The sequence below is a fragment of the Lissotriton vulgaris genome, chromosome 6 (genome assembly GCF_964263255.1).
Source record: "Lissotriton vulgaris chromosome 6, aLisVul1.2, whole genome shotgun sequence".
In the NCBI taxonomy this organism is placed as follows: Eukaryota; Metazoa; Chordata; class Amphibia; order Caudata; family Salamandridae; genus Lissotriton; species Lissotriton vulgaris.
This window is the reverse complement of record NC_141694.1, coordinates 1,230,570,621-1,230,594,282: the sequence shown is the minus strand read 5'-3', so window position 1 is coordinate 1,230,594,282 and position 23,662 is coordinate 1,230,570,621. Positions and strand designations below refer to the sequence as shown.

Sequence of the window (23,662 nt, the reverse complement as noted above, 5' to 3'; positions counted from 1 at the left end):
TGATAATATCTCAATCAAATAAATATTAATAAATAAAAAATATGCATTCATGTATTATAATTAAATTACTTTCCGCCCTATTCCCCTGTAAACCCGCAACCCGCTATGGAACTAAAAAACACACAACTTAATTAAAATAAAATTAATAAACTGCAAAATATGTAACACATACATTAAAAAACATAAAAATTCTGTCTCTTTACCATACATATTGAAGTTCTGAATGCCTGACAAAACCAACAGGCCTTCCCTTTCTGATGTTTTAAAACTTTGACAAAGCAAGTAGGTCTTTCTTATTTAACATGACTGCCCCTTATGATGTGTTAGCCAGGCCTATTTAAAATTACACCTGCTTATACAGTGATGGCTAGGCCCTGCAGTCAAAGGACGTGTGAGGTGCAGGGTCAGCTGCCTGAGGGGGATTGCCACAGGGCCTGGCCACAAGCCAGGTCCTGCATCTAATCCCAGTCTTCACCTGCAATGTACAGCATGGGGTTGGTATAGTTAGGTACAAATCTGTGAAAAAACAAAGGTTAGAGTCTACATAAACCAAACACAGTTCTTAAGAGCTAACGCGTCCTTGTGTAGTAACTGGTGCTCATGTAAAGCGCTCCAATATCTACGGGTCGAGTTTGCACTATATAAAACTGCAAAAAAAGAGTTTTAAATTCCATTTAACCCACCACAGAGGAATTGGGGTCCCTAGTGAGACGATATGTAGGTTTGCAAAGTTCAGTGTCATGGCCATCGTAGCCTTCCATCTTTTGTTACTTTCATAAATGCCTTTGCTAGCAAATAATTGCTCCCCTCCTTAGAACTTTTCGCCCACTTTGAATCAAACTGATAATAAACTTCTATAAAATAAATACATTATCAGCCTAGAAGAATAAGGGAAATTCTACCCTATTAACTTAGTACTAGTTGTGGGGAATGGATCTGTGAATCAAATGCCTTAATTTACTTAGATTCACATGAGCTCCCTAATATCCATCAATTAGTTTATTGCTATAGCCAAGAGATTATGTCAGTGGAACTATCATCACTATCCTCATGTGACTCTTGGCAATAGCTCACTTAATCTCCCAGACAGCCCCTAGCGCCTGGATGCCCTTAGGGGTGATAAGTCGCGCTTTACAAATCTGGGAAAAAAAATGCATTTCTCACTCTAATAAAGCCTCAGCTACCCAGATTGGCACTGTCTGTCCATGGTTCTAAAACAGTGGTGGCCGGCACAGGTAAGCGCAGCAGGGCAGGGCAGGGCAGGGCAGGGCGAGGCGTGGGGAGTCGATAGACGACGGACCAGGTATTATCTATTTATTTAAATATACCTATACCATCGTCTGTCGACTTAACGCCTCACTGCATTTACCTGTGCCGGCCGCCGCTGCTCTACAACATTGTTCCTTTTTGATTATCCTACTCCTTTCCATGACCCATCCCCTGCTGGACCGTAATTGTCGTCTACACCCACAAGACAGTCTGATGATACCAAGCCGATGGCCCAGGACCACAGCTGAGGTGCTCTCGGGCAGAAGGGCAGTTACATAGCTACTGTGACAAAGAAGCAGGAATCAAAGTTATGAAAACTTCCCATAAATAATTTAGTCAATATCATGCATGTTTGTATATTTGTAATGCAGCCAGTTTCTTTTATATTTTAGAGACCCCTAACCAGATTTGGAAGGGGCCATCAGTGCTTCATTGGACTGGCGGTTGCCGGTGGGGACCATGGGCACTCATTTTTGGGGACAGGCACTTATTTTGACACATCAGATATTGATTGAGCGCAAAAGAGGGAAAAACACACAAAACGATTTAGACAGAAGAAGAGAAAGTCAGAAAAACTGTCACAAAGGAAGAAAGCAGGAACCTTTAAGAGTGAGATAAAGGGGTAGGGAGTGTCTATTAGTAGATTAAAGAGATATGAGGTGGATTTAATTAAGCCTATGCAGCCTTGGTATTCAGAACACTGACATTTGATTGCACCAGCCTGAGCTTCTGAGCAGAGCTTCGGGCACCAGCGCTCATTCCTTTACAAGTTAGCCACTGCCTGGCCCATTATTTGGCTTTAGGCCCTGTGGCATTCACATACTATCTTGTAAAGTTCAACAAGGATTGACACTTCTGGTTCAGGTCACACAGTCATAGAAGACAACCTTTCCGTGTGAATAAGTCAATGTCAGGACATTGTCTGCAGCAGTGTTCGGAGTACCTCAGGCAGGACTAACAGCAGAAAGCACTAACACATTTCACAGCGACAGAACAAATACGTCACTGCTCTCCCAATCATCTCTTGTCTGACTTAACAACAAAAGACGCCGCCTGGTGCGTGCTGTAGATTATGTTCACCTTGGCTCGCCCGGCGTGTTCATTTTATCTTTTGTGTTTTTTCAGATAATGTTTTCAGAACTCATGACGTGTTCTCCCTCGTGAGAAACCTGATGTCAAGCAAGTCACCCTCAGTACCTTTTAGTGCAAAGCAGTAAGCCTTGCTTTCAGTAAGCTAAGGAGATCAGTGACGTACGTACATTCTACCACAATATGGAGCTTTAAATATCGTCCTGCCAAAATATCAGCTTTTCAATATCGACTACCGCAATATCAAAAAGCTATATATATATAAGACTTGTGGGAACGGAAATGTCCTCTCGATGGTGTACAATCGTGTCTCCTGCATGCTCAACTGTGAGTTTATGTTACCCTGTTTTCTGGATTTTTGGTCCCATCCTCATGCTAAACTAACATGTGGATATGGGACTGGTCCTGGACCTGTTCTGGACCTAAAGTGGTGCACCAAGTGAGACCTCTTTAGTGGCAGAAGGACTAGTATCTCTGTTATGGGGTCACACATGTAGTGTGGTAGTGTCATGCAGTGATTCTAGTGTGACAAGGCCTTTTAACCTGTGTTACATGAATGGGAACATACTGGCCCACTGGTCGATGAATCAAGAATCCTAGCATTAAGATCCTGTGTGAATGGACACACACTACTAAAGTGAGGGATACACTGAATGGGTGCCTCCGTGACCCAAAGTGACACAGGCCCGTGGGTTCCATTTTGGAAACTCCTGGCCTGTTCATGTGCACAAGATGAAAGTGAAGTTGCTTTCCCAGACAGCGGAATTGTTCTGCTGACATTCCTGAGACTGGAGAGATGGAACCCAGACTCCTACTCTGAAGAAGGGAATGAGGAGGCAAGCTTCCCCGTAGAAATTAAATTAGATCCTCCCGGCTACACAGAGACTGCCATTTTGTAGGAGTGAAGGATGGCACTGTTGTTTCTGTTGTCAGGGTGTGAAGTCTCTTTTCGACGCAAATCAGCCCTCTGTCTCTCTTTCTGATCACCGTTAGGCGTGGCTGTTGATAAGCACAGACTGCTAACACCTCCCTCTTTGTGTCGCTGTTGTTGGTGTTTCACCCCGGAGATGAGCCTGTGAAGAACCGGGTTTTAGAACCCAGCGGCGCCAGGGGCACGCCCAAAGTCTTCGAGTTCACCTGTCTTAGAATACAGAGACACAGGATACTTCTCGGTGACGTCAAAGATCAAATTTATTTGCTGCAACCAGGAACAGAAGTCTACGAAGTACGACACGGGTAGTTCGCTAGAGACTGCTCAATTTTTGTATTGCGAGACATCGTCTTTTATGCTAAAAATCACATTCCTGACAAACACCAATTATATACAAACTATCCAATCACAGGTGACATTGCAAAAGGTATCATATAACGACAAACCCACTTTTCAGTTGTCTAGCCCAACATCAATTACACGGGAAAGCCCAACATTCTTGCTCGGACAGGCCGGACGAACCCATAATAAAAGGACCACAACCCAAACATAAATAGGCCATAAAAGAAGGAACAGAAACAGATGAGTAGCAAGATAGAAGGGTGTGTGTGTGTACCATAAACTCAGCAATGTTCTGCTCTTTGATTTCTATCTTGACCAGCTGCCGAACAAGGAACTGGCTTAGCAAGGTTAGCTTCGGGCAACAGAGTCAGTTCGCTCAGGTCATCTAAAAGTCAGCTAAAGGTGTACGTGTCCCAAAAGACTTGTTCGGCCGTAGTCATCGGCCTATGTGAGGGCAACCACAAAATGGCTGCCGTACACAAAATAGAACCCGAAGGTTCAGAACGAAATCCCTAAATACATAGTGAATCCATCAATTGGACATGACGAAAACCCTCGTACTTGCCGCACTCGTCATTTGCCGTTCGCTACTACCAAAATCATAACGATACCATGACCTTTACGGAATGGGTTCAGAATCACGGAACCTCACCTGCTGTGAAGACCATCACTCGAGACAAAGGCTGAGGCAAAAAGACAGCTGGAGAAGGACACATGAAAAGAGAACCAACCTAAAACAGTTCCAGAAAACAGAAAGATTATCCCCATCCTCTCTCTGCCACGCCTGTATAAGAGAGGGAGCTGCTGGCTCACTTGTTGTTCTAGTTACAAGTTCTCTTTGATCAAGGCGGAAGGGCTCCATGGAGTACCCGGAGGACTACTGCACAACCATGGTTGGAGTCTGCCTGACTGCCAGCTTCCCAGAGGTGAGGGGACATCACTTGGTGTCCAATCTGGTGAAAGAACTGTCTGACCTGTCCTGAGAATCCAAGAAACAGGGCCGGACTGGCCATAGTGGGCACACAGCATTTCCCCGGTGGCCCGCAAGGGTGGGGGCAAGTTTTGCACCAGGTGTGGCAGTTTTTGTCACTGGTTGCCGGTTTGACAGAACAATCCCAAATCAGCCCCTTGTAACAAAAAAGCAGCAGCAGTGTTCCCGCCAGATCCCACCCTCCCCTTCCCCTCCCCCTCCACCCACCGGCCAGTCGGATGTAATTGCCAGGGTTGGTTTGCAATTTCAGTCCAGCCCTGCCAAGGAATTCCGCCTGAGTAAAGAGAAAGAACAATCTAACCCTGCAGGAGGATGTGACTAGTGGTGAGGGCAAGAAGATGTTGGCTTGGTTCTGTGGCCCATCTAGAAGAGACTCAAAACCTGTTTGACTGGTGTGCTCGAGATTGGAAGCCAGTCCCTGAATTCTTTGGAGGAACCACAGCAATCCGAAGGATACCCAAGTGGTCTGGACTGTCATCCCTGTCATCAGAGCTGTGGCACGTGCCTAAGTGTGCCAAATAAGCTTGCCCAAATGAAGCCAAGATAGACATTTCCCCATGGCACCTTCTGTATGCCCATGATCGAAGTCAGTGTGACAGCGGCACTCCTGATTCCTTGCAATCCCTGCTGTCCCAAAGTAGAAGTCTGCAAAACTGTGGTATTCAATCCAGGATACCCCACCATCCTGTCTGAGTGCCTAGCCTAGCACTGCTCCACAAGGTGCCAAATGGACTATATTGTTTGGAAGCACAAGGCTGCTGCCACAAGGAACTCCAGGCCAAAGTATTGCCTGGCAAATGAGCAGAAGGTTTAGGCGTCTGATCTGACTTTTGCCACTGTGCTGTGATGTCTCCATCAGAGCCCGGTTGCTAGAGGAAAGGGCTGTAAGTTTGCTGCAACCCTGAGATGCCTCAGTGCAACAATCACTGTGACTCACAAAAAGTGGAGGAATTGGGCCCACGAGACTGCAAGGCTCTTCTGCTGCCAAGAACCACCGTAGCCTAGAAAAGGGCCGGCACCAAAAGCAAGCCACTCCTGCCGCTGCCCTCAAGGATTCATCCAGAGGCCTGCTCTCTTCCAAACTGAGCAGTCTGATGCAAACTGTGACCACCGTCCAGAACAACTCAGGTGAACCCGCCTGCAAGAGGAAGGCCTACCGGGGTCACTACCACTGGAAAAGAAGGGTGAAAGACTATTTGGGCTCCCCATCTGGGAAAGACTGTATGCTAGGAGGGCAAAGCACTGCACCTGCTCTAGACCTTATGCCACTGAGCTTTCGACCATTAGAGTAGAGGTGGAGGGTGGATTTCCTAAGGTCACTAAGACATTATCATGTAGTATTGTTCCTTGCTGTAGAATAAAGTACTTGCTATTTACCAAAAGAGAAGCACTGGGATGGACCATCACATCAGTGTTCTACTAAGTGATTGCTGAGTGCTGAGCCTGTGTATTCCTACACTAACATCCCATAGACGTCTGTGACTACTCACCATCACAACCATTGAATGCCATAGTAAGACAAGACATCTGTGGTCCACCCTGCCTGTCCCGTGGTCCCTTGAATGAAGTCTGACAGGTATATATAGATTTACTCTTCTTAACTCCACATCAACATAACCACAACAATATATATTACATAGTGACAGTCACCAATGTAGTTAAGGTTCAACCACACATTCCCTAGAAAAGGCAGGTATTCATTTGTCTATGTCAACGTTACAACAAATGGATCACCACCAGATTTGGTACTCACTTAGGGCCAGTTTTATCAAGGTTTTGCTTTTCCCTTGCTCCACGCAAGGGGGTACAACAGTGATGCAAAACCTAAGCACAATTTTTCAAGTCACCCAAGGCCGCCTTGCAGGCCCTGCATGACTTCATGATTTTGGAGTAACGGAAGGCAGAACAAATCGCTCCCTTGCGTTACTCTGCCCCAGGGAGGCGTTCCATGGGTGGAGCCTCGGTGTTCCCACACATCCACACATGGATTTTGGTGCATTTTCCAGATTTACTATTAGTGGTAGATCTGGGAATGCGTCAAAATGCTACACCTCCCCAGGTGAGGCGTACAGAGGAGAAATGTATTCCTCCTCAGTTTTTCCTCTTTCTACGGGTGCTGCAGTCTGTAGCGCACATCAAAAGAGGAAAATGCCTCTGAGGATTGTTTTTGTGCAGGAAGGTGCCAATTTTCATGCCACTTCGGGCTGGTAAAAAAGAATTAGACGGTCAAACAACATATGCTTGTCCATTTTATCTTCAATGAGGAATTTTGGCCTCTTCCATAGAAAAAAACCCTGATTAGATTTATGCCACATTTGGCATGAATTTAGAACTTTACTTAGAAATTCTGCTTTTGCTGACTAGTGGAAACCTGTTGTGTAGTTTTTGAGACACTCGCATTAGAAAAGGGTGAAAGGTGGGCTTGAAAGGTTTGATACATGCTTTATAAATTGAGATTTGAAAAGGGATTTATTGACTTCCTTATAACGTATGACCAATCTGAACAAAATCTGACAGAAGTTTTGAAAAATTATTTCTCTAAGCGTATGCCATGTTTTTTTAATATCTATCAAGGGGAAGGAAGGGAAAGTCATAGAGGGGGCAAAATAATTTTAATTTGCTAATAACGTGGCTGCTGTATGAATAAGTAAGTAAGTTGGTAAATATTTATTGTACAAGTTAATAAAAACCTTTACAAAAAGGAGGCTGCTGTATGATGAATCTCCATGAAATGTGGCAGGCAATGAGAAAGTTATTCCAAGTACAGGTACTAGAGGTTTCGTGCAGCTTCCATAGGGAGGACAAACCTAAAAAACATGTTCGATTTACTAACACCTTTGGGGCAGTTTCCTAAATCTACACGAAATTTGGCAGAGGCTTAGCAGGTGTGTGAAAGGGGCACATTTAAAGGATGGGTAAAAAAGTGTACATCTGCTTAGAAAAATGTCACAGGTTGGTGAAGCCACACAAAATTTGGTAGATGTTTAGCAGGTTTAGCTTTCTGTTTGTGTGTCATATTTTGAGCAGATACAGCAAAGGGTATCAACGATAAATGGGTAGGCAATTACATTTTCCTTCACTAAAAACTCTGGCACTTTTTGATAAATCTGGATAAAATTTGACAAACAGAAAACTACGCCCGGTGCAAGGCCAGGCAAGCTGTGTATGGCCAAAGTGGATTGGGCGCAGGGCCTGACCGAAGACCATGCACAGTACATAGTAGGTGCATGACAGGTGAATGCAGTACATCATACAATACTCATGAAATTCACTGGAAAAGCACAGTTAGGGGTTAGTATTGATTCAGCAAACATAAAAAGCCTTAAAATTCACCTGTTATGCTACGTAACCATGTAAAAAAAAGACACCCTCAAAAAAGAAAACATGGCAGGGGTGGTCCACATAGATTCATCCAAAAAAATTCCTTAACGGTGTCAGGAGAAACCAATACGCACACTTGTGTATGATGTCAGAAAAGGGACCTGGTTAAACCATTGCTAATTGATTATAGAAACATACGGAGAGGGGAATGCCATGCTAAAACCGATAGGGAGGGGTTTACGGATTTTTTTATTCATGTACCAGCCCCTGGCCCCTTTATACTCTCAAACATTTAGCATATGGCTAGCATTTTTCTTTGAGAAAGGTTGCCACCATTTTGGCACTAATGAACTGTACAGACAACCCGCTTCCAACAAGGGATAAAACCGCTCTATCACATACCAAAGAAAATTCAATCCAAGTATACTTTCTCCTTCCCAGCGCATGTCTAACAATTCTCACAAGAAATGTGGCAGCTTGTGGCCCAAGAGTTTTGATTGGATCTCCCACAGTTTTTTCATTAATCCTGCTAACTGAGCGTTTCAATTGTGTGTGCTGCAGGCAAAAGTACCTGTACTTAACAGGTCACTCCAGCCTCACTGAGTCTGAATAGAAAAGTCTCCAGTCTCCCAGGGAGGGTATCCTGGCGAATGTATTGCTTTGTTAACGAATTATACATTTACTATTTGGATAACCATCACCTTACCACACAGTACCATCACTAAAATAAATGAAAAAATATCAAAAATACTACGCTTTGCTTTTATTACACATACTGCTTCCAGTACTTTATGGCACACCGCCTGCCCTGAAATTGGAGCCCAGAATACGTGAACCTGCTGTATCCTCCACTCCATCGTACCACTGAGAGACAACACCATCACAGAGCTGAACTTTCACAAACAATTACACCTGTACCTTCAGAGCCACCTCTGGCGGAGGGGAGGTTGGCACTAACATTCACCACGGTTGTTTGCCATATGCTGAATAGGAGTCGTGGGAGACTCATTGGGCCTCATTTATGAAAAGTGACGCATCGCTGCGTGGAAACAGCGATGTGTCACTTTTCACTGCCCCTTCCTTGCGACACCAATGATGCATCATATTTACAGTATGACGCATCATGGCGCAAGGAGTTACAGATACGTCAGTATTTCTGATGTATCTGTAGGCGCAAAAGTGAAGCATTGCTGGAGTGCGTCACAAAAGTGACGCAACTCCAGCAATGCGTCCTTTCACATGGGGCAAGCCCCATGTGAAAAGGCCTACGTCAGTCTTATGCCTGCTGTGAGGCAGGTGTAAGAAATTGACGCATTTGTGTCCTAGAAGTGGCGCAGTGATATCTTATAGATTTCACTGCGTCACTTCTATGACCCTTTCTTGCATCGAAGCGCCCCCCTTACATACATTATACCTGGCGTAGGTATAATGTCGCACAGGGGTTTACGAAGTGACGCATCTACCTAGATGCGTCACTTTGTAAATATGGTGCAACAGGGCACATTTTTTACGCTGCTGGTGCGTCACAAAAAGTGACGCACGAGCTGCGTAAAAGTGACGCACGGTCTCATAAATGAGGCCCATTGTATTTTACTTTCTTACACTATTTCTGTTGATTGCCTAATGTTTACTGTACTACTTGCTTCAAAAGAGAAAAACAAAAAAAAAGTTGTATAAAAAAGTATTTCTGGCTAATGCTATACAGTATGGCCAAAAGGGAAAAAAGAGGCAAAGATGCGGCCTCCAGTAGCTGTGTCATTTTGTAGGTGCGCTCATGTGTGATGATGTATAAGCCAAATGATGTGGCTGACTTTTTAATTAGCTGATCCACAATGGGTTGTCATAAAAAAAAGAAGTGGAATGAAAGTGTTTTGTTTTTTTAAAGAGAGGGAGGCCAGCAGCAAATTGTATATTATATATTACTAAAAAGAAAACACCAAGTGGGTTGGTGATTCAACAGAGGAGCGAGTTGGGGATCGTGGGTGTGGACGTAAAAGTAACAATAGAGGACGGTGGGTGTAGGAAGTTAAAAAAAGCACAGGGGTGGCTCATAGGGCAGGGAGAGAGGCCTGGGAGACAGAGGAAAAAACCACAGAAGCAAGGCGAAATGTGCACGGGGAACACACAGGACACAGTGAGCAATGCATGGGTTGAGGGAGAAACATAAACGTGAGCGAGAGCAATACAGAGCACGGGGAGGGGCTACATGTGGGCAACAACTATAAACGCATGCATTTTTATGAAGTGCTGAAAACGATAAAACTGTTTCCTAAAAGGCACGCAATAGAAGCATAGAAGCCAGCAACTCATAGAGATGGTAAATGGGCTACGATCCACAGGAGGGACAAACAGAAGCTTGACAAGCTGGGACATAAAAATCCATCAAATAAGAAGTAGACAAATCAGAGTGACAGTAACGCCAACCAATGATAAGCAATGGGTGGGCTGCAAGCCCCTGTATGTTCCTGGTAAACCTACAATATATCTTTTCCATCGACATAGCTTGTACTGTCTGGTAGGATCCACCTACAAACAAGGAGGTTGGAGACACTTCCTCTAAATGGTTTAATGGCATAATCCCAAGTAGAAACAAGAAAACTGTTGTACCTTAATATCTGTGACCACGATTAGTTTTGAGCCAACAAAACTTATAGCAATCTAAATCAGTTCAACCATTTGTCCACATTTTAACCTCAAAATATGCTTTTTGTTACTAGGTGAGATGAGATAAGAAACAGTTTCTGCCTATGTATGCGTCAAATACCAAACAAGAGCGTGCCTGCTTTGTTTGTTTCCACAGTTCATTATACAACTTTTTTGCAGGATAGTAGTAAACACAGCCACCGAGTTCCCCCATCAATGCACTGCTTTGGTAACTAAATAACATTGGATATCAGGGCTTTGCTTATTTTTCATTTATTTTTTTTAATTAAATGATATAAAAAACTTACATGTTTCACGCCTTCAGAAAATATGGTGCTGATGTGGGGTTTGGATTCTCCGCCCTGAATGGAATGTCGCCTTGCAAATGCCTCCTCTTCTTTAGCTCTGTTGACCAGCTGCAGAAGATGTGGCGAATTCTCTATCTGCAACAGATATGTTATTAGACATGAGGCACACATTCATTTGTAATGTTTAGTGACCCATTCTTCCAGGTGTAGCGATTTCCACTGATGTATTTGCATTTGGGGTGTAGCAGGGATCATTAGTACAGGTTCCTGATAGACAACACAATATCTGGGTAGGATGGGGTTTAGAAAGAACATTTAGGCCCCAATTACAAGTGGGCAGGATGGAGTTGAGATATTGACCATACCTGGTATTTACCAACACCATGGGGTGAAATATTTATCTGGTGCAGTAAATGCCTCATCTCCATTACGGTGAAATGCTGCTTTCAGCACTGACATCCTCATGTATCACTTTCAAAGGATACATTTCTTCGCCTTTTTCCTGCCGAAATTTATCAGAGGAAATTACGGTAGGTACGGTAAGTAGTAAGTACTATGGTATTCTGAATTCTGATTTGTGTGATAACACAACTTCCCGCACATATCGGAATATGCCACCCCGCTTGTAAACAGGGGGGTAGGTGCTGATTAAGGGTGCCCCGGAGGGAAGATGCTATTTAGGCCACCGAATTAAATTCGACTCGCCAGATTTAGGAACTTGTCAAGTGTTTTCAGCAACAAAATGAAGATTTTAGAGTTTATCTCATCAAAATCAAAATCTGCATGTTACTGTAACTGCTGTCTGTTTTTTCGCTTTTAATTTCTGGCTGGTTTGACCTACCCAAATTTAACAGAGAGCTCAGACTTTATCCCTCTGGTATTTGCCGGATGTGGGAAACTCAGCATACCTTAGAATTCTAACCCTTGCTCAAACCAGAGACTGTGCGCTCATAAACAGGGCCGAAGTTTATTACTTTATTTCATCATAAGAAGCCTTGCTTGCAGTCATGTAGCCTCCCTCAAATAGAACAAATTGTTATATATGAATATACCAAATACATAAAGTAAGGCAGACAGATGTTCTGTTGGCAATTTTCGCAACAGGTATTTTGTCATGTTGTGTGGATTTATTTGTACTGGCAACATAGGGGGCATCACATCTAACCTATGTACACTTACCACGAGACCATCCAGAGAGCAGGGTCTCGCACAGAGCACATGTCTCAGTCATACATGAAAATACACCAGGTCTCGCGTGCGCGGGCCCTCGTGGCCCTCACCTCTCGATCATGGGTGGACAATGTGTATATCACTTCTAATGGGTTCTCTCCCCTCTCAGGGTCTTCGGTGATTTGCAGCAGCACGCCCAATTCAGGGTGTGAGGGATGCCCCCAGGATCAATAATTCCAATGGAGGGGTAAATATTTGGCCTATCACCTCGTAATAAATCCCAGTAAACAAGTAGGTTTAGACATCAATGGATCACAAGATCAGTTCCTCCTCCAGTCAACTGCAATCTAGTTATCGCTCAACATAATATAAAATGGAGAGTTGGGGGCGTGGGGGATCGAGCCAATTAGCTGACAGAGTGACGTTATATTGTAAGAGGCCAGGTGGTTGCATTCCTGAAGGAATGCCTCGTCAGTACAGAGGAATGTGTTGATAAAGATCAGTATTCAATTAATGAAACATGATTTGGCTTTAATATGGTAACCACTTCACTCCATGTCACTTCGGACTGTCTCCAGACCTGAACTTTTCACCTACAAATCATTGATTACAGGAGTGTTAGTTTAATTATTTACATGCCACAAAACAAGACTACAACACCCAGAATGCATCAGGCTAGCATCCAATGGTCCAGGACTGACAACAGTGGCCATAAGTGTGTGGTAGTCACCCTAGGGAGTAAACCCTCAAATCATTCGAAGGTGACAGGGGACCAATGACCATCAGTAGATGCAACAGTGTAAATATTATGGGGCACATTTATCACATTTTCAGGCAGTGCAGCAAGCCAAGTTACTATGCTAAGGGAAAGGGCAGGAATGCACCATATTTAACATCATAGGGCACATTTCTGTCTTTTCCATGTGCTGGCGTACTCTTGGCCGCCTTGCACCAACACAGACACCCTGGCACCATGCTGCCAGAGGGCCAGCGTTGTGCGCAGGATTGTTTTTATGCAGGAAGGGACACCTTTCTGTACAAAGACAATTATCTGTGATGTTTTACTCTTTCTATGTGTGCTGCTAAAAAGAGAAAACAACAAGAAGAAAAGAAGATATTTCTCCTCATTACGCCTCACTTGGGAAGGCATAGCATTTTGACGCATTCCCATGTTGACCAGTAATGGTAAATCTAGGAATACACCATAATCCATGGGGGGATGTGTGAGAACACCCACCCTGCACCCATGGAATGCCTCCCTGGGGCATATTAATGCAACTCAGTGATTTGCGCTGCGTTATGTTATTCTGAATTTATCAAGGTGGCCTTGCGCGGCTTGATAAATCTGACTTTGTTGTTGTGTCGCTCTTGTGCCCCCTTGTGTGGCACAAGGACAACTCAACAACAATGATAATATAGCCCTGAATCTTGACTACCAGTGCCACACGTTAGACATCATGACATACTTGGTAAGGTGACAACATACCCTGCTTGAAATGCTGATGGCGGTGTCTGACTGACTTCGCCTCTCTCTTCGCCGCTCTACACTCTGGCCATAATTCGCAGTGAGATGAAACCTGTCCGTCATGTCATTCTGGGACCTAGATATCTCTGCAAGAGACAATCAGTGTTAAGTAGAGCTGTGCTGTATTAGGTGTTCAGAGGAAAAGCACAGTCAAATCTACAGTTGATTGACACAATAACAATGCTCTCAAATAAAACCATGACTCCAGTGATTCCTAGTGAAGCAACAGTGCTTTCGCCCTCTATTTTCTTTCCTCAGATATACAAAGGGCTTGTCTATGTTTTTATGTTACTTTCTAGGAAACCTGTAATATATCTTCATGGCTGTGCGGAATTTTATTTTTTACCCAGTCAAGAGACTATAAACTTGTAAAGTTTGTCAACTATGCAAAACTTCACCGGCTTCAGGCAAATATCTCAATGAAAAGGTTTTGTGATATAACTTTCCCTTGATAACATTTTTTTGCAAGTCACTTTTCCTGCAGGGAGTGACCTTTTGGTTAGGGGTGCTTGTTTCCCATTAAACCAAATTTTGCAATATATTTGTCAAGACTTTTTTGTCCAGGAAAAAGGTGTGGTATCACCACACATGTGGTAATTCCAATCCTCTTATCTCCTGTTTGGGCTCGAATCCGGATAAGTGTGGGGTTCGGGGATTTAACCCCTTCAGTGCTCATGACGAGCCCAGGCTCGTCATGCAGCACGGTGCTCGTGTGCTCATGACGAGCCTGGGCTCGTCATGAGCCGTGGAACGCTCACATGCGGGGCTAATTTCCCCACTGTGCTGAGCGTTCCATTGCGCGGGCGGGTTCATGACGAGCCCAGGCTCGTTATGAGCACACAAGCACCGTGCTGCATGACGAGCCTGGGCTCGTCATGAGCACAGCAGCGCCGTGCGCGGCCCCCCTCCCCCCCGCACCGCGGGGAAATTAGCCCCGCAGTGAAGGGGTTAATGGCCAACCTGTTTGTTGATTTTTCGAAGCAATCTCTTTTTTTAACTGTATTTGTTTTTTCATATTTCTATAGTGCTCATGCACCATAAATGCACCAAGAACAGTTATGCTAAGATCTTGCATCAAATAATAAAAAGTATGAGCGATGGAAAGCACAACAGAAGGACTTGAGAAAATGGAAGGGAAGGGACCAAGAGAAAGATGGTAGAAATAAACTAAGAGGTAAAAGCGCAGGTAGCGAAAGAGTTGGAGCCCACTTCAGACACACTGTTTTCCAGTATATTATGAGTGATTATTAATATATGCTGGTTGAGCCTTTTCTTACAATATGCCATTATTATTATTAGGTTGGCATTTTTTAAATGATCAACTTAAGAAAGATTAAAATGGTTTGTAAAGTCTTGGGACCTGATTTAGATCTTGGCGGATGGGTTTCTCTGTCACAACGATGACGGATATCTCGTCCGCCGAAATACAAATCTCATAGGAAATGTTGGAATTTATATTTCGGCGGATGGGATATCCGTTACTGTTGTGACGGAGTAAGCCGTCCACCAAGATCTAAATCAGGCTTTAATACATTCCTTAAATCTATTGCCTGGGCATCATTTATAGTTTGGAACTTTTTTATAGAGAGTTCGCTCAAATAATGATCATGTAGGCTCACATATTATATAAAAGTAGCATTTTATAAAAATAATTGTATCCTGTTACAACTCCACTTTGGTATTTTCAAAAAGAACATATTTAAATTTCAAGCACGCGTGGATTACAAACCTCATTACAAATGGCCCGTTTATTTCCAGAAAGTGTGGTAGTTCTTGTTACTACACATACCAGAATTCTGAGTTGGGGGGACTGTATCACACCCAAAATCCGCAGCCCTCATCAAACCTACCGATAGTTACCAAGGAAAAATGCTCGGACATGCAGATTTTGGTTCGGTGAACACTCAAATCCATGGTACGTCCCATTCTGGTGGCAGGACTTGTATTGAGAATGATTATTGCATGCAATAAATTCCAAACACCCTGAGTCGCTTTTATCATGTGCGATAACTATTATCATACTAGTAACTGGGTCACTTCTTGGGCATATTCACACACAATGTGTTTTGCCCAGGCAGATCAGCCATTGACCTTTTTCTAGACAGCCAGAAATGTCTGTCACTGTCAAAATTGGAAAAAATTAGGTCCACATAATGTATTATTGTATTTTCAGGCACCTGGCAAAGTTCTCTGATCCAGGAATGTGAGACAGTAAAAGGTGGTCTTCAATCAAGTTACTCATGATCACAATAAAGTGACACCGGGCATAAGGGTCACTCCTAGTGGTAATCCCTATTACACGCACAACCAGTTTTAGTCAAACCAATAGTGCCAGCCCTCATAGCCAGTTTGGACCTTTGTAATTATCGGGTATTTAATAATAACCAGCACTTATGTTTACCTGTTTTGGGGTAATGTAATGATGGCACTGATACTATACTAAGGGACTGTCCACCTATGATTCTAGAAGTCATCCATTGAGGCTTAGTTTGTTGTCATTAAGGCTGAACTAGAAAACATCAAGACACAATGTGTCTTTTTCACAAAGGTAAACGTAAACTTTTTGGGTAAGTTTACAATTATTTTGCTATTCACAAACTACGATTGTAGTTTTACATGCAGTATCTTTACGACTGAAGAGAATGGCCTATCTTTTTATGTGCAGTCATCAAGATACTACATGTAAAACTACACTTGTAGTCAGTAAATAGCAAAAAAATAGTAAGCTTACACCAAAAGTGTAAGTTTACCTTTGTGAATAGGGCCCATTGTGATAACTAGTGCTGCGCTTGTTGTTGGACCAAATACTACAAGCCAAACCAGATTTTTTGATAAAAAAAATGAGTGTGCCTGACGAATATTTATTCAATTAAGATTATTACCACATACACACCCTTTTTCTTCTGTTTCCAACAAACACACTTATTTGTGGTATCAACTGCTATAAGTGAATAATACCTAACCATACAGCGGAGAGGACATTCTACCTATGTTTGCAAGTCAAGATAAGGGAGCTAGTATAAGTAATGCAAGTTGCAGGGACAGGTCAAGAGACTTTTTTTTAATTACAAACAGAGTGTTTCCACCTGGATTGTCTGTCCTAGGATCAATTTCTCCTTCCATTTTCAAAACAAAAAATACTTACACCTAAACGTCTATGTGCCATGTTGGGGGTCCTTAAACAGAAATTGCATTCTTCATAAAGACATGGCCTTTTTTGTTGACAATAAGGTTAAAATTAGTAAATGTGATATTGGGGATGAACACCATGGCCATTTGAATGTATGTGAATCACAGCCACACAACACCAAAGCAATCACAATAATTCACATTCTCTCCAAGCCCTATTAGTCCTCGCTCTTCCCTGAGACACCACTTTTACCCCTATGTTGCGTTTATGTCTCCCCTTTGGGACAGGGTATCCTCTCCTTTCCAGAGCAGAGTTTCTAGGGCAGTAGTTCTTAACCTGTAGTCTGCATACCCCAGGGGGTCCACTACGCTTATTCATAGGTTCTGGGACTGTTTATAAAATTTAATTTTATTTGTTGATTCATAAAGTATATTTACATAAAGAAGACAAATGAAACAGTTGACATTTTAAAACCTTCTGTAAATCTGAAGGAATTTGAATTTGAAAGTTAAAAATGAAGTTGGTATCATGAGCCTAATTTATGGGCGCACCACAAGTACAGCAAACAGAATATAATATGAATGATGGGTGGCCTCAACTGATAACCCAACAAAAATAAAGTATACAATAGGTGCAAAAAAAGCAAAGCGATATACTAGAATCCAGCATATCGCTTTATCTTTTATAATTAAAAAAATTATTTTGAAAAGCTTCAACCTTCACATAAAATTAAATTTTTTTTTTTATTTCTTTGTGAATGAAATAAAACATCTCCACATTTGTGTATTTGTTTAATGTGTACTTGTTTCTGTATTGTTTTGCATTGTTTTGAGGGTCAAATCATGGAAATTGCTTAGACCGAGGTCCATTGGTTCCAATAATGACACAATAAGTGTTGGAATAAAAATTCTTTCAGCCGAGTTCTCTATGTATTGTATGACTTGAGTTGGCATTCGCTGCACCATTTTTTATTCAGCCGTCATTTTGAGCCATGATCGAAATTAACTTGTGTCTCACTCTGTATGCCTCAACAGAAAACAGCTGCAATATTTTTTTCATATTTCTCCAAGGTTGAGCTTCGCTGTACTAAGGAATAGACTGTCTTTTTTGTCATCACCCTTACAGCGGAGGGCCCAGACAGAGTAACCTTGACGCTGAGATAGCATGTACCTGGTCCCAGGATTGCAACTCTTTTATCTGTATCTCCGTTGTTCACCAGCTACCAACTGGAAATTTCCAGTCTGGGCATGTCTTTAGTGGTTCTGAAGATGTACATTATGTGCTACTATGTTGGCAGAAGTCAGTCCCTCTGCAGCAATCTAAGGAGGCTGGTCAGAGCGGACTCCACTCGAGTGTACTTCTGATAAATACCTTTGGTTTGTATTCTCTACTGTCTGACCAACTCTTTATTTGCGAGGATGGCTGAGAGATGTTCGCAAGTGACCCGCATGGCCCTCATTGGGTCACTTCCTTCATAAGGGTCCTCAAATTGAAGCAAGGATTAACTGGACGTCCATAGAAGTCAAAAGGTTAAGAATCTCTGGTGTAGGGGGTCTCATTTTACTTCACAGAGTGGCGCAAAACAGTAAGCAATGAGACATATTACGAACTATGTGATACAGTAGGAGGGTCCAACAGTCATTTGTTTAGACGGACAAGTTCAAAACTTTCTGTTGGGAAGACTATGCTTTGTTTGCCTAGCCAAATTGCTGGAACCCTTCAAATGGATGCACTTCTTGGATCCAAACTCGGCTCTTTCACCCGAGGACTGGTGACCATAAGTGGTGATCTGGTCTCCCATGCTCATTTACTGCTTTGTAAAGAGACTGGGGGATTGGTCTCCTTTTGAAGCCTCTGCCGTCTCCAGCACTAGCCTATGCTTTAGAGATCAGTGGGAGCACAACTGTCACAGGACTCTGACAAAAATGTTGTGGTCTAAATATAGGGGTTGATTCACAGAGTCCCACCACTACGAACTGCAGGTAGCGCCGATGAGCCTGCAGGACGTGTATATGGAAAAGGCATCCTGCAGGTCCAATGCCACCATTCAGTCTCCAGGTTCGACATAGGCTGGCATAAGCATCTTGAATTTTTCCTCCTGGAGGAACTCCTTGAGAGGGTGTAGGCCCCACCTGTTTAATGTTATGGTCTACCAACCTGGCAAGAATTGTCCAATCCTGCCTCACAGTGGGTGGCAGTGCTCCCTTTAAGGCACGCTAAAGGAATTTGGCAGGTGGGGCTTCTGAGGGTGCTGTGGACTAGGTGTCCTATGGGCCTTTACCACGGGGATGGTGGGCATCACAGCCTTGACTGTGAAATTGCTGGGCACCTTGAGGATGGATGGGCTGATGGTATGAGATACCTTTGCCGAAGCAGCATAAGGAGCGATAAGGCTGATGCAGTTGACTTGGTAGGGGCAGATAAGCCTAGATGTAGTACCGTAACCCTACTCTCCTTGAACCACTCTAGACCAGAATCTGCCTTGTTCCCACCCAGGCAAGTGCCAGCAAAGGGCATTTCCAAGAAGGGTGACTGGATTGCACCTGATGAAACAGTGGACTGCAGTCAAGCTGGCACCAAGTGACAACCCTAATGCCAATGGCCCACACAATGGGATTGGTTGCGTCCAAGTCACAATTCATTGTGAACTTGGCCACATCACAACTGTCCTGTATAGCCTGGGCGAAGACAGGTCGGAGATCTTCAGGAAAACCTAGGATGACTTGAGCCACCAAATCCCAAAGTGCTTGGGAGTAGCACCCCAGGAGACAGCTGGATTTCACTGATCTAAGAGCCAAATAGGTGGACAAGAAGACTCTCTTTCCAAGCATCTCCACCCGTGTTTACTCGCTATTGGGAAGAGTAGTTTGAAATGTGTTTGGGTTTGTCCTGCTTGGACCACCAATATTTTAGGGGAACGGTGCAGAGATAAAAACACAGAATTCCCGGGGCAGCGCAGTGGCTTTTGATGATCTAGCTTTGGACCAGGGGCCAGAGCATGGTTTGGCCCATGCCCCCAACTGGGTATCCGTAAGTGCCTCATTAATAGACGAGAGGGGATCAGTAGTTTATGGCCCCAGCTGAAGGACTTCAGTCAGAACATTGGTCTTGACCTCCAAGGTGGGGAGCTGGAGGTCAAGGACTTCTGCCACCCTACGCATCAACTAGGCTTAAGAAATGCTCTCCTCAGTAGCAGGACCAGTGGCTGAGAGAAGCTCTGACTCAGGGGAGGCATTAAGAGTACTACTAGCATCCTGTAGGTCATCATAGCAATTCTCTTCATTATATGGATGGTCAATTTCTTCACCCGCATCATAATCAAATCCTGAATCATAGTCGAACAGGGAATGTGGGGTATGTGTTCTCCCTTGTGGAGACGACAGATTGAGAGGAGGAAGTGGTGCCTACACAAAGGCGGAGTATGGCCTTGATCAAGGTTGAACCGGTGCAGATTTTGAGTTCAGAGAAGACAATAGTTACCTCGTCTTCTGCCGTCAATGGAGCTGAACCATGGCGTTGAAACGCCAGGAACCAGCGTGGTTGCAGAGCTGGAGGTGGAGTTGGAACTGGAGCCAGAGGCAGCCTCGGGATGGTCTCTGAGAGTCCAACAGGTGCTGAGGGTGTAGCCGCTGGTGGTATTCCAGATTAGGAACCTCTCAGCTCAGTGGAGCCCGAAAGTGCACATGAGGAAGCTGGCAAGAATCCAAAAAGTCAGAATGTGACCTCGTGGAACTTCACAATCCTAGTTCAGAGTGGCGGTGGGTTATGCTGGGACAAGTTGTGGGATAGGCTCTGAAGTTAATCTACTTTGGGAGTGAGATCAAGATGTATGGTGCCCCCTCACCTTTTTAGGAGAGTATGGGTGGCGGGCAGGGCCTGAGTACTGCTTAGCTTTCTTGTGCTTTTTCTTTGACTTACCCAACAACTTTGATTGAGAAGAAGATTGACCTCTGGAAGGACTCCTGCGACTTCAGGACCTGGAACAGGACGGGACTGAACGTTCGACCTGGACTGGTCTTGTTGCAGAATTTTCTGGTGCTTGGCAATGTATAGTTTGGCACTGTGGTCTCCAATTGCCTTTGGGTACTTCAAAGCACAATCACTTCAGGCCTTATGATTATGACTTGACCAGAGGCACCACAGGCAAATCTGATGAGACTCTGGGACAGATATTTGTTTGAGACAAGTCCTTACAGGGCAGAAGCAGTGATTGCACTCTGACCACAGTATTTAAGGGAGAAACCCTAGAGAAGTTTAAGATGCCAGAACCAGATGAGTTGAGGAAGCTAGCTAATGGAATCAAATCTGGATGCCCTTTGAGGAAAAAAAAGAAAATTGACCATTTGGTACTACAGAACCTAAGCCCTATCACACTGCTACATTTCTTTTGCAAAAATAGCATAAAAAGTAGTGAATATACAGTTGACCAATCACATTGACAGAAACAACCTAATGCACCCCTCACAATCAGGTTTCCGAGCTGCACATTCTACAGAGACAGCCCTCCTCTTGGCTAGGGAAACCCTAAGACAGCACGCAGACAAAGGTCAAACTGCTGCTCTGATCCTACTGGACCTCAGTGCAGCTTTTGACACCAACTCCCATGGCCTCCTCCTCCAAAGATTAGTGTTGTGTGGTGTTAGGGGCATGTCCCTGTGCTAGATGATGTCCTTCCTGTTGTCAAGAGGGTTCCAGGTTACACAAGACGCACATACATCTAAGAGCTTTCCCCTGTTACAGGGAGTTCCCCAGGCTGATGGAAACCGTTCTGGCGGGTAAACGTACAGCTCAGCGGAAGGGGCCCGTAGAGTGCTGGAATATGTACTCCCCTCAGGACACTGCCGAGCTGAGTAGTGGCTTGTCTTGGTAAATATGAAATAAAATCACAAAAATGTATAAGAGCGCAACAAATACCACAAGGTGTAAAGGTGCTAAAGAGGGAGAGCTCCATAAGGAAGATAGAATCATAAAAAGGAAAATGTCTTAGATCAGAAAAGGAACCAAGCTGCAGATTGATTAAAGGGTGAAAAGCCAGGTCTTGGAGTCTTTTCGAAAAGCATAGTGAGCCTGCAGGCTACTGATAGAGCATGGAAGGAAATTCCAAAGTTTTGCTGCAGCCACAGAGAAGCCTCTGCCTCCCCACCTGGTCTTCCTGATTTTAGGAACAGCTACAAGATTATGACTAGCAAACCAGAGCTATCTAGAGAGGCTGTACCCCTGGAACATGATTCTCAGACTTCTGGGCTTCGTATTCTGCAAAGCCCTGTGAACAGTTCATAATGCTTTAAAGGTAATGTGTGTGTTCACTAGTAGCCAATGCAATTTTGAAATCCCTGCAGAGACTGGTTGATATTTAGGGGTTTCAACTATCAGTCTTGCAGCCACATTCTGTACAAGCTGTAGCTTGGCTATTGCTTTTTAATTGATCTCAAGATAAAATCCATTGCAATAAATAAAAATATTTAAAGGAACCCGGATCACATTGTAGAAAATGCCAGTAACAAATGGTCATGGACAGTAGAGAACAGCACAGTGAATATTTAACCCGACTACACAGCATAGGTACAAAACCAAAGAGCCTCCTTCCAGGAGGTTAAACATCACTTGCGCCAATTAAACTTTCGCTACTCATTGTTATGCCCAGAAAACTTACCGGTCATCGATGGTGATGCAACCCATTTCTTTAAAAATGCAACAGAGGCCCGCCTATGGCTAGAATGTGATAATGGACTGGTCCGAATGGAATCATGGAACACCACAGTGGAAGCGGCAGGGTCGATGAACATAAAGTAAACTGAACAGTCGCCCCTCGCAGGAACAGGCAGTAAGGGAAAGAGCGCTAGTGGTGGAGGTGCTAGAACAATGAGCCTGTTCCAGCACAGAACAAATACACAGTGCCACTGACTCACAGGAAGAGATGGAAATGGACAAAGTGACAGATCTGGCACAAGATCTCTGATAAGGGCCTGCTGTGCCCCCTATGACGGCAGACCATATGCACTTAACCTCACTGATTTACCCTTTTTCTCTTCCAGCGAACACAATATAACAGAGGAATTGCTTATGTTTTGTTAATGGTAATAGAGATTGGGGTGGGGAAGGGGACAAAACCAAGGGGGACGGATTGGTGGGTCTCTATGGCGGTACGGCTGCTTACATGTGAGCTCACATCCACAGACACCTGTCTCCTCGCTTACTCACAATCACCAAGCTGGACATTGCATGTTATTCACCCTAGAAGTGGTGGTTCAATGGCAATGTAGTTCCATAAACCTTGACCTGTGAAGGGGAGGTGGGCATTACACAGTTGATAGCCCGATTGCAGAAACTTTTAATGTTGCAACAAGGGAACTGCTGATGTGCAACATATGTCGAGTCCTAAGGTGACTCCAGCATTAGTCGATCCACAAACCACACCTGATGGTTACACACTCTAGACCCAGGACCTGAAAGTTTATTGTCTTGACCTGGACGGTTAGGAGAATGGCCACACCGGTGAAAAGCTATCGCATTCATGTCTATTGTAAACAAAGGAACATTCACTTCGCATGTTAACGGGGAATACACCTAAAGGCCTGTGAACTTACCAAGCTACATAAGAAGAGGAAGGGTTAATAGTAGGGACATAGTACTCTAGTTATGCACAGAGTTTCCTCAGCTGGGTCCTCAAATCAGTCCCTTTTGTGACCACAGGAAACGAAGTTTACCCAGATGAAAGGTATGCAGGCTGGAAGGCTTGCTGGATGGGGAGGCGCTGTCCTTAGTTGCTGTACACTCTCCAAAAGTCAATGTGATAGATTTGCTGGCACTGCGCACTTGGTCCATGCTCTCCACTGTTGACATCCCATATATTTGGGGAGGTGACATCAAGACCAACACCAATGTAGTTTTGGACAGATCAACCCCACCGCTACAAGGCACCCAATCTGTGGCTACCTCCCGC

The 23,662-nt window shown here is 44.0% G+C and overlaps 1 protein-coding gene across 1 annotated transcript in view; it reads right to left on the bottom strand.

The window, feature by feature from the left end:
• SYTL3 (synaptotagmin like 3) overlaps positions 1-23,662 on the bottom strand; it is a 653,935-nt gene that overhangs the window by 266,914 nt on the left and 363,359 nt on the right. Inside the window, exons 8-9 of the mRNA XM_086927324.1 lie at positions 13,551-13,675; positions 10,895-11,029 (exon numbers count right to left, since the gene is read on the bottom strand). Of these exons, the coding sequence (XP_086783450.1) occupies positions 10,895-11,029; positions 13,551-13,675 (260 nt within the window). The remainder of the gene's footprint in view (positions 1-10,894; positions 11,030-13,550; positions 13,676-23,662) is intronic.